At 39.4% G+C, this 15,455-nt stretch overlaps 1 protein-coding gene across 1 annotated transcript in view; it reads right to left on the reverse strand.

Moving 5' to 3' along the window:
- Positions 1-12,819: 12,819 nt before the first annotated feature.
- TTC23L (tetratricopeptide repeat domain 23 like) overlaps positions 12,820-15,455 on the reverse strand; it is a 48,100-nt gene continuing 45,464 nt past the window's right edge. The window contains exon 10 of the mRNA XM_070519800.1: positions 12,820-13,002. Within this exon, the coding sequence (XP_070375901.1) occupies positions 12,916-13,002 (87 nt within the window). The 3' untranslated portion in view covers positions 12,820-12,915. The remainder of the gene's footprint in view (positions 13,003-15,455) is intronic.

Raw genomic sequence — 15,455 nt, forward strand, 5'->3', positions numbered from 1 at the left:
GCCTCTGGCATCCATATCTTAGTCACCACCAGGGTGTTTTTTTTTTTCCTTTTTCTCCCCAAAGCCCCCCGGTACATAGTTGTATATTCTTCGTTGTGGGTCCTTCTAGTTGTGGCATGTGGGACGCTGCCTCAGCGTGGTCTGATGAGCAGTGCCATGTCCGTGCGCAGGATTCAAACCAACGAAACACTGGGCCGCCTGCAGCGGAGCACGCGAACTTAACCACTCGGCCACGGGGCCAGCCCCACCACCAGGGGTTTTGATAATTGGCAGAGTGAATGTTTGAAGTAGCCTTTCTTTTTGAAATAAGTAGTTTGTTGATCAATATAGTAGATATTAGTAGTGGTTCTCACTGGTAAAACTAGAGGTATTCAGCGTATGTGAACTAAATTATTTCATAGTAGTTCCCCATCCTTGCGTGAAAATGCTGTAAGAATCTACTGAGGCCTGTAGTCTGTACCCTGAGGCCTGGTGCCTGAGGCTTGACCCCTAAATGGTCTGGCTTCCTGCCATTTTGTCCAAGGATTTCTGTTTGCCTGTTGCTGCATTAGGACAGTCCCACTCTGCAATATTAAGTTCACCTCCAGTGGACCTTTCATAGAAAGCAGTGGATGAACTACCGAAACAAGTAGGGCTTCATTGACCTTACAGAACAGGCTGCATAAATTTTTTTGCATGCTTGCTAATAAATGTTTATTAAAACCTGTATATAAATACATTCTTTTAATTTGTTGACTTTCATCATAGTTTACAAACTTTTTTTTTAAAACCAAGATTTGTAATTTATCCTATCAAATCTCAGTTTCTTTCTTTATTATTTCTCAGGTTGACATGTCTTGCTTGGGAAATCCTTTCCTACAGCATAACTAAAATAAGCCTTTATATTATTCTATTACATTTATTGTCTGTTGGATATTATATTTTGATCTATCTGGAATTTTTTATGTGAAGTGTGTAAAGTAAATACACAACTTTTTTATCAGTTTTATAGCTGTGTAGTTGATTTGAAATAATATTATCATATATTAAATTCTCTATTATTTACCCCCCAAAAAACCCCCAAAACCTGTATATAGGATAGTTTGATCTGGGCTTGAATGTTTTTTTCTAACTTGGTACAGAGATTGTAGGAAAATAGCCAACCCTCATCCACCTCCAGAATTTCAGTGTCTGTTAGCTAATTAAAAAGAATGTAAGGGGACGGTAAAAAGAATGTAAGGGGACCGGTCCGGTGGCTAGTGGTTGAGTTCGCACGTTCCACTTCAGCCCGGGTTTCGCTGGTTCAGATCCCAGGTGTGGAGTTAGTACAGCTCGTTAAGTCAGGCTATGGTGGAATCCCACATAAAGTAGAGGAAGATTGGCACAGATGTTAGCAACAATCTTCCTCAAGCATAAAGAGGAAGATTGGCAACAGGTGTTGGCTCAGGGCCAGTCTTCCTCACACACACACACACACACACACACACACACACACACACACACAAAGAGTTGTGTATGCCCATATTGGCTCAGGTCTGTTAGAAACATCCGGTGTTTGGATTGGATTGGATCATCCAGATTGCTGGTTCTCACCTACAGTTTTCCAAGTGAGAATGCAACTTTGTATTAGGTTGTGTTGTGCTGAACATTCTAATGTTGACTTTCTTAAAATTTGGGAATTTTGCAAAATAGTTAAGTTTTAAAACTTTTGGGAACAACATAGGTGCCAATTTAGTATCTTGTCATGTATGAGGCTATGAAAACTATACCATTCATTATCATCACCATTTCACAAAATATTTTAACATCAGAATTTCAGAAAATGGACTGTTAGCAACTCTACGCTAACAATAAAGACAAGCAAAATATTAAAAAGAAAAACAAAATGTTAAAAACAAATTTCAAATGCAAGAACAGCATTACACCATAAAATTCTATTTGACAGTGTTACACTTCATGCTATTGTTTTATTGATACAGGTTTGTCAGTTTGGAGACCTCACTTTGGGTTCTCACAAAACAGTAAAATTTTAAAAACTTTAGTGCCACCCAAAATGGAGTCTGAATGGCCACTTCTTTCGAGTACTTTCTTTTTATCACAGACACTTAAAAATCCATTTTCAACTGGATATATGAAAATGGAAGCAACTCTTCCAGGGCAGCTTTAGTCAGTTCAGCATGTTCTGGGTAAGAACAGCAGTCCCATCTCCAGACAGGGCTAAAATTAACAGTGACAGGCTGGATGACCAGTTAATAAGCACTGCAGAGAAGGTCAATGGAATATAGCTGCCTTCAGCCAGGGCTGCAACCTGAGACCTTGGTGCTGAGTGCCAAGCCTAAAGCCTTCTGGGAATTAGCTAAGGGAGAGCGGCAGCTGCCAGGAGAAAGCTGACCAGTCTAGGGCCAAGCCATTGGATTAATTAGTGTATATATACTGCTGCAGTAGAACACTGCTTACTACTATACCTCAGGTGCTGGTTATTAGGTCTTACAGACTGAACAAGTGACTGAAATGAAGCAATTTCTTGAATGAAGAACGAAAATGTGGTTCCATAAGCACTGAGTGACAGAGATGTTGATAGACACATGGATCCCCAAAGACACAGGGTCTTTGAGCTCCATTAAATCAGCTCAGGTAACAGAAACAGTGAAAAAGGAAAAAGTTTTTTATAGTGAAGACTCAAATGAATCTGATTTCTCCTTTGTCCCTGAATGCACAAAGAAGAAAGAAATAGAATTCGAGATTGCCACTTTCTTTTCCTGGATACACAGTGGTTCAGGGGCTAAGGATTTTTTTTTAAACCACCTCGGTGAGCATTCCTTTCCTAACACAAGCCTTTTTAATCCAGTTTGGTGGGGGTAGCATAGGAGGATGGAAAGAGTATGATCATGTGTGGTTCAGGAAGTCTGCCTTATAATTACCAAACTGACCTTGAACAAATCAGTCTCTCTTGTCCCCAGTTTCTTCATTTATAACAATCAAAAAACCCTTTCTGGCTCTAACATGGTATGACTTTAGTACATCAGATCAGGGCAACTGTTCCAGAGGGTCAAACATTTTCTCACAAAGCACTCTTAGTGACCTCAAACAAGTTATGATTAAAACTACTTCCAAATAGCATATTCAAGTGGTCAATAGTAAACTACTTAGGTATTGTGGGATTTTTTTAAAAATCAGAATTGAAAAGAATGAAATTAAGAGTTAGAAAAAGGGAAATGGAAGGTAATGGAGTCCCAGAAACAGAAGAAACTAACTTAAATGAAGCGGGTGTCTAAAAAAAAGCTTTCTTGCCCCCAGGTTAGTGATCAGGATCCTGGTTTCTAGTGGCTCTTGGGTATTTTACCTGTGATGCTGCTGCTAAGTGGACCTTTTTCCCCCGGGGTCCTTAGCTGTTCTGCTTTTGACCCACCACTCTTATGCGTTGATGAATATATTTTGTGGTCCAGAATTTTTGTCAACAAAGTTGGCTTTATTGTTGGCTATCTTGAATAGAGGTTTTCTCTTTACTCATAACAGAAGACCTAGAGGGAAAGACAAGACCATTTGTGCATTGTTCTTGGTTCTCGCCTTCTCTTCTTCCCAGCACGAGGTCAGTGCCTTCTTGAGCTCGAAGGCTGAGCTCAGTTTGAGGCAACTGACAGTTTCTCCATGTGACCAGAGCCCAGAATGCTGACTCTTGTAATAGGCCTCCAAAAGGGTACTAGTCTTGGGTTTTCTCCTTAAAGAGTAGGGAGCTCTTCCCTTGATTCAGATGGCAAACCACCGATATCTAAGATACCAGAATTGCTTTTAATCACAGCTTAAAAAACTTACCTAATTTAGGGCCTTTTATATAGTTCATGAGTTTTTAGGTGATCTCTTCTCAAGAGCCCAGAGATTCAGAGCCCAGAGGCCCTATAAGCGCTAAAAAGAGGATCTGTCTTCCCCATTTCCAGCCATAAAGATTTCCCATCTCTGATTTCTTAAGACTGGAGGAGTTGGGCTGGAGTAAGAAGTAATCTGGTCCAAAAGACTGATCCAGAAACACGGTTTCTATTAAGTGTTCTTCAGTCACCTCCTATTTAGACATCAAGCCTGCAAAATGTGTGGTTTTCATAGCCCCCATTGGGCTGAAAAAAAAAAGTGTTTCCACAGAAATATGAGAGACAAAATTTTATGAGCAACTTGAGAGTTTTTTATTTGCAAATCCCACTAACGACTCTGATTCATTCTCGTCTAATGATGACTGTGTAAACTACAGAAAGCTATCTGGCACTTTAACTTCCTTCTCAGTAAACCAAGAGAGAGGGTGATTCCAAATTTGGAGAAGAAATCGGCACAAATTAAGTCAGTTGCCCAGGGGTCTCATAAAATCAGAGGTGGGCAAAGATCTGACAGGGATCTCTGCTGGGACAGCACCTGGACATCAGCCTCAGCCTTCAACTCTCCCACCACAAGGTGGCAGCGTTCCGCTTGCCTCAGCTCCTCAGTCACTGAAAGGACGCTGATGTCCAGGGTGTGTATATTCTCTTCTTGGGATGTAAGGAGTTGTGTCAGACTGTCTTGTCTATGATATTATCTATGTTTCCAGGGGCTGATAAGCTCTAGCTCACTTTTAAGATGTTAGCCAGCAAAATGTTTTCCACACCAGCTTGGTGGGAGCTTTTCACAGTTACTAACCCTTAATCTTCTTTCGCGTCATGCACCAATGGCGTAACTAGAGAGTATTAAGTCACAGCCTAGCTTTCAGTAAGAATAAAAATAGCTGTTAGTTGTTATTTATCACATGATTACTATGGGGTCAGGCACCCCAATAACTACTTTATATACATTATCTCATTTATTCTCACAGCAACACTGAGAAATGGGTACTATTCTCATCCCCCATTCTACAGATGAGGGAACCAAGATTACACATAGCCAGAAAGTGGTGGTTCTGGGGTTTGAGCCCAGGCTTGTCTGTCTCCAGAACTAGAGCTCATAACCACCATGAATCATAAAGAAAAATTAGTTCACAGGGATGAAGTTGAAGGATGTGCTGAAGTCATGTTTGTATGATCAGACAAAATAGTTTGTTGGTGAGATAGTCATTGTTCATAAAGACCTTATTATATCCTGAAGTGAGGCCCAAATCTTTACCAAACTACAAAAGCATTCCTGTACCTTCAGTTCAAGCATGTGCTACACTCCTTGCTTTAAATAAAAACCAAACCGTAGACAGTTTTCTCATTTGATTTAAAGATAGTGTAAGGTTTTATTTGCTAAAACTTAAATCATTGACCATTTCAAAAAGAATTGAAGTATATATAAATACAGTGGCTTTTTAAAAATTAATTTGGTCCCAACATGCCAGTAGGGAAGTTTAATATCTTAAAAGTTCAGAGAAGTCCTTCAGGAAATGAACTTGTGTCACTGTATAACCCAGTTTGGCTTTTTCCTGAACTGATTTCTGGCACAGAGGCTTTCTCCCTCCTCCATCCCTTGGAATCAGCATTCCTTGCAGTGCCCTTTAGGAAATGCTGTCTGGTACAACAGCCATAAAGCACTTACCATTCCTTCGATACACTGCCCTCGGTCATGCCTCTATACCTTTGCATATAGAGTTCCTTCTTCCTGGAACGGCTTCTCTTCTCCATCTGGATGAACTGTTACTCACCCTTCAAAAAACAGCTCAAATGTAACCCTCTTTATGAGGTCTTCCGGCCTGCTTAGATTGTCTCTCCTTTCTGCTTTCATTGCCCTGAGACTTCAACTACAGAACTTATACTTTTCTTTATTTCTCATTTATTTATGTTTATCTCTTCCACTCTTGTTGCTTCCTTATGAGTAATGATCATGTTTTATTTGTCTGTATTCCCACTGCAGCTCTAACTGCTCCTGGTGCTTAGTAGTGCTCATCAGATGTTTCTTGAAGGAATAAATACAGATGAGGAAACTGAGGCTCAGAATGTTTAAGTGACTTAAGGTCACTTAGCTATTTCAGAGCAGAGTTGGGATTCATACACAAGGTGCCTTGCTCTTTTTGCTAAGCCTAGATAGCAGATTCGTGGCAGAAGTTCAGCTGTTGCCCCACCCATACCCCACGGCAGACAATACTAATAAATCAAGCTCCACCAGACCCAAACTTTTGCTCTGGAGCTTCAAGCATCACTCTAGGAAACCACTAACAGAGTGCGCCCATGAGAGGACATATATTTGCCCTCCTTGCCTGATTCCACGCTATACCCACCTATGTATTTTTGTGAGCATAGCAGAGTTGCTGTTGATTGTAAGTGCTCCCCCCACTGCCCTGCTAAAGACAAGGTACCCTGTGCTGGTTCTTGGTGGCTCAGTAGCCTCTGTTCCCCTTCAGGGAGTCCCTAAGGTAGGGAGCCAAATCTTCCTAAACTTTCATTTCTCTATCTGCCCCAAGGCCTCCAGCTATTCCTAGAATCCTGATTTGGAAAAGCTGCTGCCCTCTTGGCACCCGGATGCTAGAGCAGATGGTGCTTCCCACCCATTCATACACCAAGGTTGGCCCAAATATTTTCCCCCCTTAATTTTGTAGAGGCACCGTTGGAATAATTACTAGTAAATGATAGGAAACGAATACCAATACAGCAGCCTGGAAACAGTCCAGCTTATGCAGCAAGAATTTCATCACTAAAGTCTTGCCCAAGACTGTTTTGGCAAACACAAAACTTACTGAGCATATCACCTATTCTCCTACCTGCTGCAGTTATCTCCAGAGATAATCACCCCGAATCCTTGATTTCCACCCTACTTTTCTGGGGCTTTGCCTCCCCAGCCCCTCAGCCCAGAGGAGGCTGTTCCATTTGTTCACATGACCAAGAGGAAAGTAGGTCACTCCTAGATTAATGGGCACTGAAGCACCTGCCCTCTTGCCCCTCCTGTAAAGAAAAGATGGTTTTCCTTGCTCCTGTTGGCTTCTACAGCTCAGGAGCCATCAAAAGTTATACCAAAATAACTCTGTGGCATGCAGCTGTCCCAGAGCTGTCTAATGAGGACAAAGATGAAGTTGATGCCCCATGCTCTCACACTTGCAATAAGTTTGGATGACTAGCTAGAGTAGTAAAAATAGCTAATATTTGTTGAGCACTTACTATAGACTAGATGCCGTGTAAGGGCTTTATGTGAATAGTCTCATTTACTCTTCATTATGTTTGATATTCTAGAGACTATTCTAATCCTCATTAGAGAAAACTGAGGCTTAGGATAATTTGCCCAATGATACACAGAAAGTGGCAGAGTCTGGATTCAAACACAGGTCTATCTGACTCTAAAGTCCATGACCTTGAGTACTATATTCTTCTAACAATTAGAACTGTCCAGTAATTGAAGGGGCCACTTTGATAGGTAATGAGTGAGTCCCTGGTTTGGGAGGTATTTCATCAGGTACTGGACAAACAGTAATCTCAAAAATCTGTTCCACCAATATAGCCCACTCTGATGTCAGTGGCGATTTTCGATTTGCCAATATAATGGCTTCTTATTAGTCATCATCCTCTTCACATCACCACCAGCATTTCTACTTAGCACATACCATGTGTCAGGCATCTTCTGAGCAGTTTTACTTACATTAACTCATTTACTCACAACAACCCTATGAAGTAGGTATTATCGCCATTTTATAGATGAGGAAACTGAGAAGTAAAGTGACTTGTCCAAGGAAACATAGCTAATAAATAACAGAGCTGGGACTATAATCCAGGCATCTGGCTTTAACCCATTCTCTTAACAATACATTGTACTGTCTCTTGATATTTGATACATATGCCATACTTTTTTAAAAAATGTATCTTTTATTATCACAGATATATAGGCATACCTCAGAGATATTGGGGGTTTGGTTCCAGGCCACCACCATAAAGCAAATGTCACAATAAAGAGAGTCACACAAATGTTTTGGTTTTTCCAGTGCATATAAAAGTTATGTTTACACTATACTGTAGTCTATTAAGTGTGCAATAGCATTATGTCTATAAAAAAAAACAATATATACCTTAATTAAAAAGTACAAGCTAAAAAATACTAACCATCATCTGAGCCTTAAGTGAGTAGTAATCTTTTTGCTGGTGGAGGGTCTTGTAAAAAACTCAATATCTGCAAAGTGCAATAAAGCAAAGGGCGATAAAACAAGGTATGCCTGTAATATATATTTGTTGTTTTAAAAAAGTCATATAATATAGAAATATATAAAAGTTGAAAGTTCCCCATAGTCCTATGAACCAGAGATAACCACTGTTACCTTCACTAACTACGTATTTACATATATTTATGGGTTAGACTATTTTTAATGCTCACTAATATGTACTTTTTCATGTTTTTACCCCTATCAATATATCTGTGATATTTTCCTGTGACTCTCCAAAGCTCTACTTTATGCTTTTGAATGACCATATTATATGGTCATAAACATGGACTAGCGTTTCTACTGGTGGACATTTAAGTGTTTTCTACTGCTTTGCTATTATAAGTAAATCTTCAAGTAAGATATGTGTGTGTGTGTGTGTATGCATTTGTGCAAGTATTTCAAAAGATTCCCAGAAATGCTATTTCAGAGTCAAAGGATACGTGCATTTAAACATTCTATTAACTTTGCTAAAATGTCCACCAAAAAGGTGGTACCAACCAACAGTCCATCGACAGAGCAGTGAGAGGGCTGATCTCCCCACCCCTCTGACAGAACTGGGTTTGTATTACTTGTATTTTTCATTACCACAAATAGGATGGGTTAAAAATGGCATTTCATGTTTTGAATTGGTTAATTCTGTGTAAGATTGGAAATTCTGTTTTGTGTTTATTGACCGTTTGCACTTCTTTTTTGAACTCCCCTGCGTGTCTTTTATGATAGTGACATTGACTCCTTCTGCTCTGAAACTTCCTCCTCCTATGAGTTCCTTTCTGTTCTTTCCTGACTCTCCTAATTCTCTAAAGACTCTTTCTGAGTCTCCCTCCCAGTTCCTTCTCCTGCATGACCCCCAGGTAATACGATAATAATAATTACAATAATTAACATTTCACAGAGGCTTACTATGTGCCATATGTTAAGTAAAGCACTGAAAATAGAGTGCTCTTATTATTCACATTTTTTTAGATGAAGAAAGGAAAACTTAGGAAGTCACACTTTAAGTGGGAAAGCTCAAATTCGAGCCCTATCTGTTTTGATTCCAAATCACCACATATATGCTCTCCAAAATAAGTATAAGTGTCCTCCAAAGTTCTGTTCTAAGCCTTCTCATTTCACATATACATATTCTATGGGTTTCTTATCCATTCCCTTAATTTCAGAATCTATCTCCCTTAGCTTCTGGTCCATAACTATTAGCCTATTAGACATTCCCAAGTGGATGTGTTGTGGGTACCTCAGACTTAACACATCCCAAATGGAAATCATTATCTTCCTCAGACTTCCTAGGCCTCATCTCCAGCATGTTCCTATTTATGTTCCTTAAATTACAACCACTCAAGCACTTGCTTTTCCTCAGAAATATCAAGTGTCTCCATGCCACTGTGCTTTTGTTCTTGCTACTTGAAACGCCCTCCTCTAGTTTCTTTCCTACCTGCTGATATTTTACTTTCCTTTGAAGACCCAGCACCTGCCCTCAGCATGCGCAGTTCTGCACGCACGTTTCCAGCCTCACAAGTTCTTACTTGTCCTCTATGTTGACATTTCTATTAGAGCTTTACTACAGACTAACTTGTAATCTGCTCATGTGTGTCTGTTTTCCTGAGAGGACTATATCTTATATTAGTATTTCTAGTCCTTAGAAGGAGCTTGATATGTAAATGATTAAAACTGAAGTACATTTGTGATTTAAGAAAAAGACTAAACAACCTCAAAGTTTACTTCCAAATCTGAGATTGTCTGTGCCTTTTCTATACGCTAAAATCTTATTTGAGGCCCTTGCAACTATCATTTAACCTTGGAATTGACTCCTGTTTCAAGGGACCAGTTCTGCTTTCACTTCTTTGCAGAGGCTTCCAAAGCCAAGAATTTGGGCTCCTGGCAATGAAAGTCCAGTGAGTGTTGTCACTGGGTTTCCGGAGGAGGTGGGGTGAAAAGCACAAGAGCACACTGGAAAACTAGCAGAGTTCCAGGACATCTGGGATGGATTATTCCAGCGAGATGCTTGAGCAAAGAGAACAATTCTTGTCCTGGTTTTTTTTTTTTAGATCTGGGCTTTGGCAGCTTCTCCTGTAGCTTTGCTCAGCAGTTCTTGCAGAATGAGATACAGGCTTGTTTCAGGGAAAGAAAAACCTTTATCAATGCAACTTCTGCTACAGGAAAGTCCTTCAAAAGACATTTCTTTTCCCCTTATATGGACTTTCTTGGTCTCTTTGTCATTCACAGAGAGAATTAGTCTCCAAGCACCTAAAGAAACTCAAACTACCTGGGGTCTGAATTAGGTTATACCAATGCCTCCTAATTTCTCCTCCTCCTACGATTCTTTTCAAATCGCAGACAAGGAACGAGGAACAGTAAAAGACTGGAAGGAAAAGCAACTTCAGGCTACTGAGGAAATAGATTCACTCCAGCTCTTCCGAAGTTTCTCTTGTTAAATACAAGCTGAGGAGAACTTTAGCTCCAGCTTTGAGGAAACATCACGCATTTTTTTTCTCTGAAATTACAGGTTTTGTCCTTTCAGTTTCATTGTTACTACTTTCAAAGCACAAAATGTACTTTAGATATGTTCAGAGATTCAAATTCTCAAATATATGACATATGTTAATACTGCTTAAGAGTTATCCCTGATTTCAGATATTCTGACCTGTTGCCCTGGAAGCAAAAGGCAGCATAGTGCAGAGAAGAGGGAGAGAAGGTTGCTTTGCTGACATTTATTGAACACATACTCTGCCAGGCACTTTTCCTATGCATGTCATATACATTATTTTATTTAAGACTCACAACAACTCTATGTGGTATACTATTATCTGCATTTTAGTGATGGAGAAACCAAAGCTCACGGAGGTTAAGTGATTTGCCAAGGTCACGTACTCGGTAACTGATGGAGGCAGCTTGAGACGACAGGGCTGACTCCAGTAACGCCTGTTCTTTACCCATTACTCTTCATACAAAATAACAATAGTTGGAGTGATCTACGGAAGTTTCTTATTTAACATTCTGACATATCTCCAGCATCTCAGAAAGATGATTATTGTTATGATTTTATTATTATGCCAACATTCACTGAGTATTTAAGACCTGCCAGGCCCTGATCTAAGTGCTGTATTATATACGATCTTTTTAATTCTCAGAAAACCTACTTTTAAGGAAGGTACTTTTATTTCATTGATGAATAAATAGAGGATGAGAGAGGTTAAGTAACTTCAACTAGGTCAGAGAGCCAAGTGTTGGAGCCTGAGTGTTCAATCCAGACAGTGTGCCTTCAGACTGTAAGCTGCACTGCCTACAAAGAGCACATTCTGGAGTCAGACCTCGGTTCAAATCCCAGCTCTGCGTCTTCCTGGCTAAATTCACTTGAACATGTCAGTCCTCAGTTTCCCCATATGTAAAATGGTGCTCTGGAGACTTACCTGCTGACCAGGTGTGTCCAAATATATTCTCAAATTCATCCAAGTCAGAATCCCTATTACATAGTGAAAGGAAGTGCATTTTTGAAATATGGTAGATCTGGGTTCAAGTCTTACTACACTTACCAGCTAGGTGAATTTAAATAAGATACCCAAACTCTGAGTCTCAGTTTCATCACCTGAACATGAGAGATAAAAATCCTTACCTAATAGGGTTATTTATGGATCAGAAATAGTATTTGTATTTTACAATGCCAGGGAATTAGAAAGAATTCAACATTATAGTTATTATTAATATTGTTATGGTTATTGATTAAGAAAATACTTTCATTTACACCAGCAGGCAGGGGGCAGAGTTCTCCCGTATACCCTCCTAACGTGGGCATTACTGAGAGAGGCTGGAGACCCTCCTCCCCTGGATAATGACAAGGTGAGGACAGTCTTCTGTTGGGCCTACTGCAGGTGTGGCTGTGAGGTGGGTGGGGATAGGAGGGTCTGAATGTATTCTCTATGCTCATCTTGTCCCCTACCTGTCCAGACGGGTGAGAAAGGTACCGTTTGTGAGCCAGCTCCAGTGAACTGCGATCAGGGCCCTAACTCTCACCCCATAAGGATGCCCCTCTCTGTCAGAGGGCTCTAAGGGAAAGCACATGGCCCTTAGAGTCACACTTGCTTGGGGCCAAACCTCCAAGACTAAGTGAATTTAGGCAAGTTCCTTTACAGAACACTGGCCCTTCTGTCAAATAAGAACTATCATATTGAGTATTCGTAAGGATTAAATACTTTATGAATAGGACCTAGCTCAGTGTTAGGGATTTAGTATACACTCACCAAATTTTAATCCTCTTCTTTTTTAAAAGAGAATAGTTCAAGGCTAACATCATTCTGAGATGAAAACAAACAGCAAGGATAAAGAAGGGAGCAAGTCTGCACAAAACACTCTCCTTGGCTTAAATTCTAAACATTTTTTAAAAGAATCTGAAGAGGTTCTTTTATTACTAACACTATATCCCAAAAAAACCTTGCCTTATGTTTAAGGACCTAGATTTTGAATATTTAGGAAGAAAAATAACTCATTTAATGTATTTGTTTACTTTGTATAAATGCATGTTGTACCTATCACAGGCTGTCAGCTGAGACACTGTCTTGTAGGATTTGGTTATTATGCTGAGCATGGAAAGAAATATTATAAATATTAAATATTACTGCAGCAGACCCCTATAATATTAGGTTCTGAGAGACCACCAGAAATCGACTAGTTACCTCCTATATAGGATTTGTCCAAATCCATAGTACAGGTTGGCATTTTGCCTTACTGGCAAGAATAATAGAGCTGAAGCACCCCTAAGTGAATGAATCTGGGAGAGGCCATTCTATCCACATATCCACACTGATGACCTGGTTGATGGCCAGGGCCAGAACTCACCTCTGCAATAGAGTAAGGAGGTTTTTTGTGTCTCTGCTTTTACTATGCTCACTTCCATATAAAAGGATTTGAATCATCAGACACTGTAGGTGAATTGAGAAACATAAGAGGTTAAAGAGAATCAGGTAGTAAGCACCTTAATTATAAACCAGACACAGGAGAGCAGCAGTGGAACTGAGGTGTCACAAGTTTGCATTTCAAATGCCTGCACTACATTTCCTCCTGGTTTCCCACCAAAGAGGAAAAGGAGTCTGAATTGAAGGCTCTGTACCCCTCACACTGTATGTGTATATTATACTTCACTGCACCTACCACTGCCATATGTGGCTGTGGATAACCAAAGTCACAGGGCTGAAAGCTGACAGCATCCCTATTTAAAACATGGTGCAGTAGTGGTTTCCATCAGGATTTCCCAAATAGCTGTAACCAAATGGATGGATAGAAATGAAATCTGTGTATGTGTCCCAAATTTGCCTTGCATTCTCATGCTACATCATTTTATTAGGCAGTTTTCCATTTAAAATTTTATTGCTGACCTCTCTTTCCAATCAAGATGGAATTAGAGGGACCAGATTTACCCTCCCACTTGAAACAACCAAAAAAATTAAAAATAGACAAAATATATGAAATTATCTTCAAGACACTGAACATCAGGCAACAAAGGACAGTGATTCCCTGAGAGAGAGAAAATAAGTGAGATAAACCCTATGATTGCCCCAGAGTTACTCCTTTGAGAGTGTTTCCAGGCCATGATGCAGGGAAGGGGACAATATGGAGCTCAGCAGACTCCCTGAATTGAAGCTATGGAGCTGAGGAGATTCACAGGGCAGAGTAACAGGAGGCAGCTGCACAGGAATATCTGCAGTGCATCCCCCTCAAGTATTCAGCAGAGTACTGATTAAAACACACATGTGTGAAAAGTGCCCAAGGCTGGGGAGAGAATCATCTGAAGGATGGAGGGATACAGTGCCTGGCATTTACACAGGGCCAGGTATACTGCCTGTTCCCACCAGACAAATGAGAAAGCCTCATTGTTCATGGAGCCTTGGGTGGGGTACTCAGAAGGCTTTTGCCTCAGTAATGGGGCATAATTAGCCCTTGACTAAATGATGCTCTAGTCCCATCTAACAAATCTTAAAAGCAAGACCTAAAAGGACCAAACTGTAATTTTGGAACTGAGTTCCAGAACAAAGTTCAAGAATACTTATAAGAATACAAAAATACTCAACACCAAACAAGGTATCCAAACAAAGATTATAAAGCATGCAAAGAAGCAGAAAAGTGTGATCCATAAAGAGAAAAATCAGTCAATCAAAACAAATCCAGAATTGACACAGATGTTAGAATTAGCAGAGAAGTATGTTAAAACTGTTATTGTAATTTTATTCCATGAGTTACAAAAGTTAAATGGGGACACAGAAAATATAGTTTTTAAAAAGACCGAAATCAAACTTCTGGAGATGAAAATCACAATGTCTGATAGGAAAAATACACTGAATGAGATTAACAGCCAGTTTGACATTGAAGAAGAAAAAATGAATGAACTTGAAGACACAGTAATAGGAACTATCCATGAGGAAAAGTCACAGGTTATCTCACTAGGTACAGAAAAAGAATTTCATAATATCAAACATCCAATTTTTAAAAATCCAACATCCATTACTGATAAAATTTTTTTAAAAACTCTCAGAAAACCAGGGGTAGAAGATAACTTTATCAAGCTGATAAAGAGTATCTATGAAAAAGCCACAGCTAACATCAAACCTAATTATAAAAGACTAAATTCTTTTCCCCTGAAATCAGGAATTAGACAAGGATGGCTGTTCTCGTCACTTCTCGTCAACATCTTACTAGCTGTTCTAGTGAGTGCAACAAGGCAAGAAAAAGAAATAAAAGGTATCCAAATTGGAATGAAAGAAGCAAAACTGTTTATTCACAGATGACACGATAATCTATGTAGAAAATACAATGGGATCTACAAAACAGCTACTAGAACTAACAAGTGAGTTTAGCAAGGTCATGGGATACAAGATCAGTATATTAATAAATAAAGTTGTATTTCTATATACTAGCAACAATCAGTCAGAAATTGAAATTCAAAAATAATACATTCAAAATAGCATTAAAATATGAAAAATTTAAGGATAAATCTAAGAAAAGATGCACAAGACCTGTCCATTGAAAAGTACAAAATATCACTGGGATAAATTAAAGAAGATCTACACAAATAGAGTGACACAATGTGTTCATGAGTGAGAAGACTCAATATGGTTAAGACGTCAATTCTCCCCAAACTAATCTATCTATTCAATGCAACATCAATCAAAATCCCAGCAAATTTTTTTGTAGAAATTGATATAGTGATTCTAAATTCCTATGGAAATGCAAAGAACCTAGAATACTCAGAACAACTTTGAAAAAGAACAAAGTCTAAGGAGTCACACAACCTGATTTCAAGACTTGTTTTAAAGATACAATAGCCAAGACAGCATAGTATTGGCATAAAGATAGACAAACAGATCAATGGAACAGAAGA

Source organism: Equus asinus, chromosome 10, assembly GCF_041296235.1.
Source record: "Equus asinus isolate D_3611 breed Donkey chromosome 10, EquAss-T2T_v2, whole genome shotgun sequence".
NCBI lineage: Eukaryota > Metazoa > Chordata > Mammalia > Perissodactyla > Equidae > Equus > Equus asinus.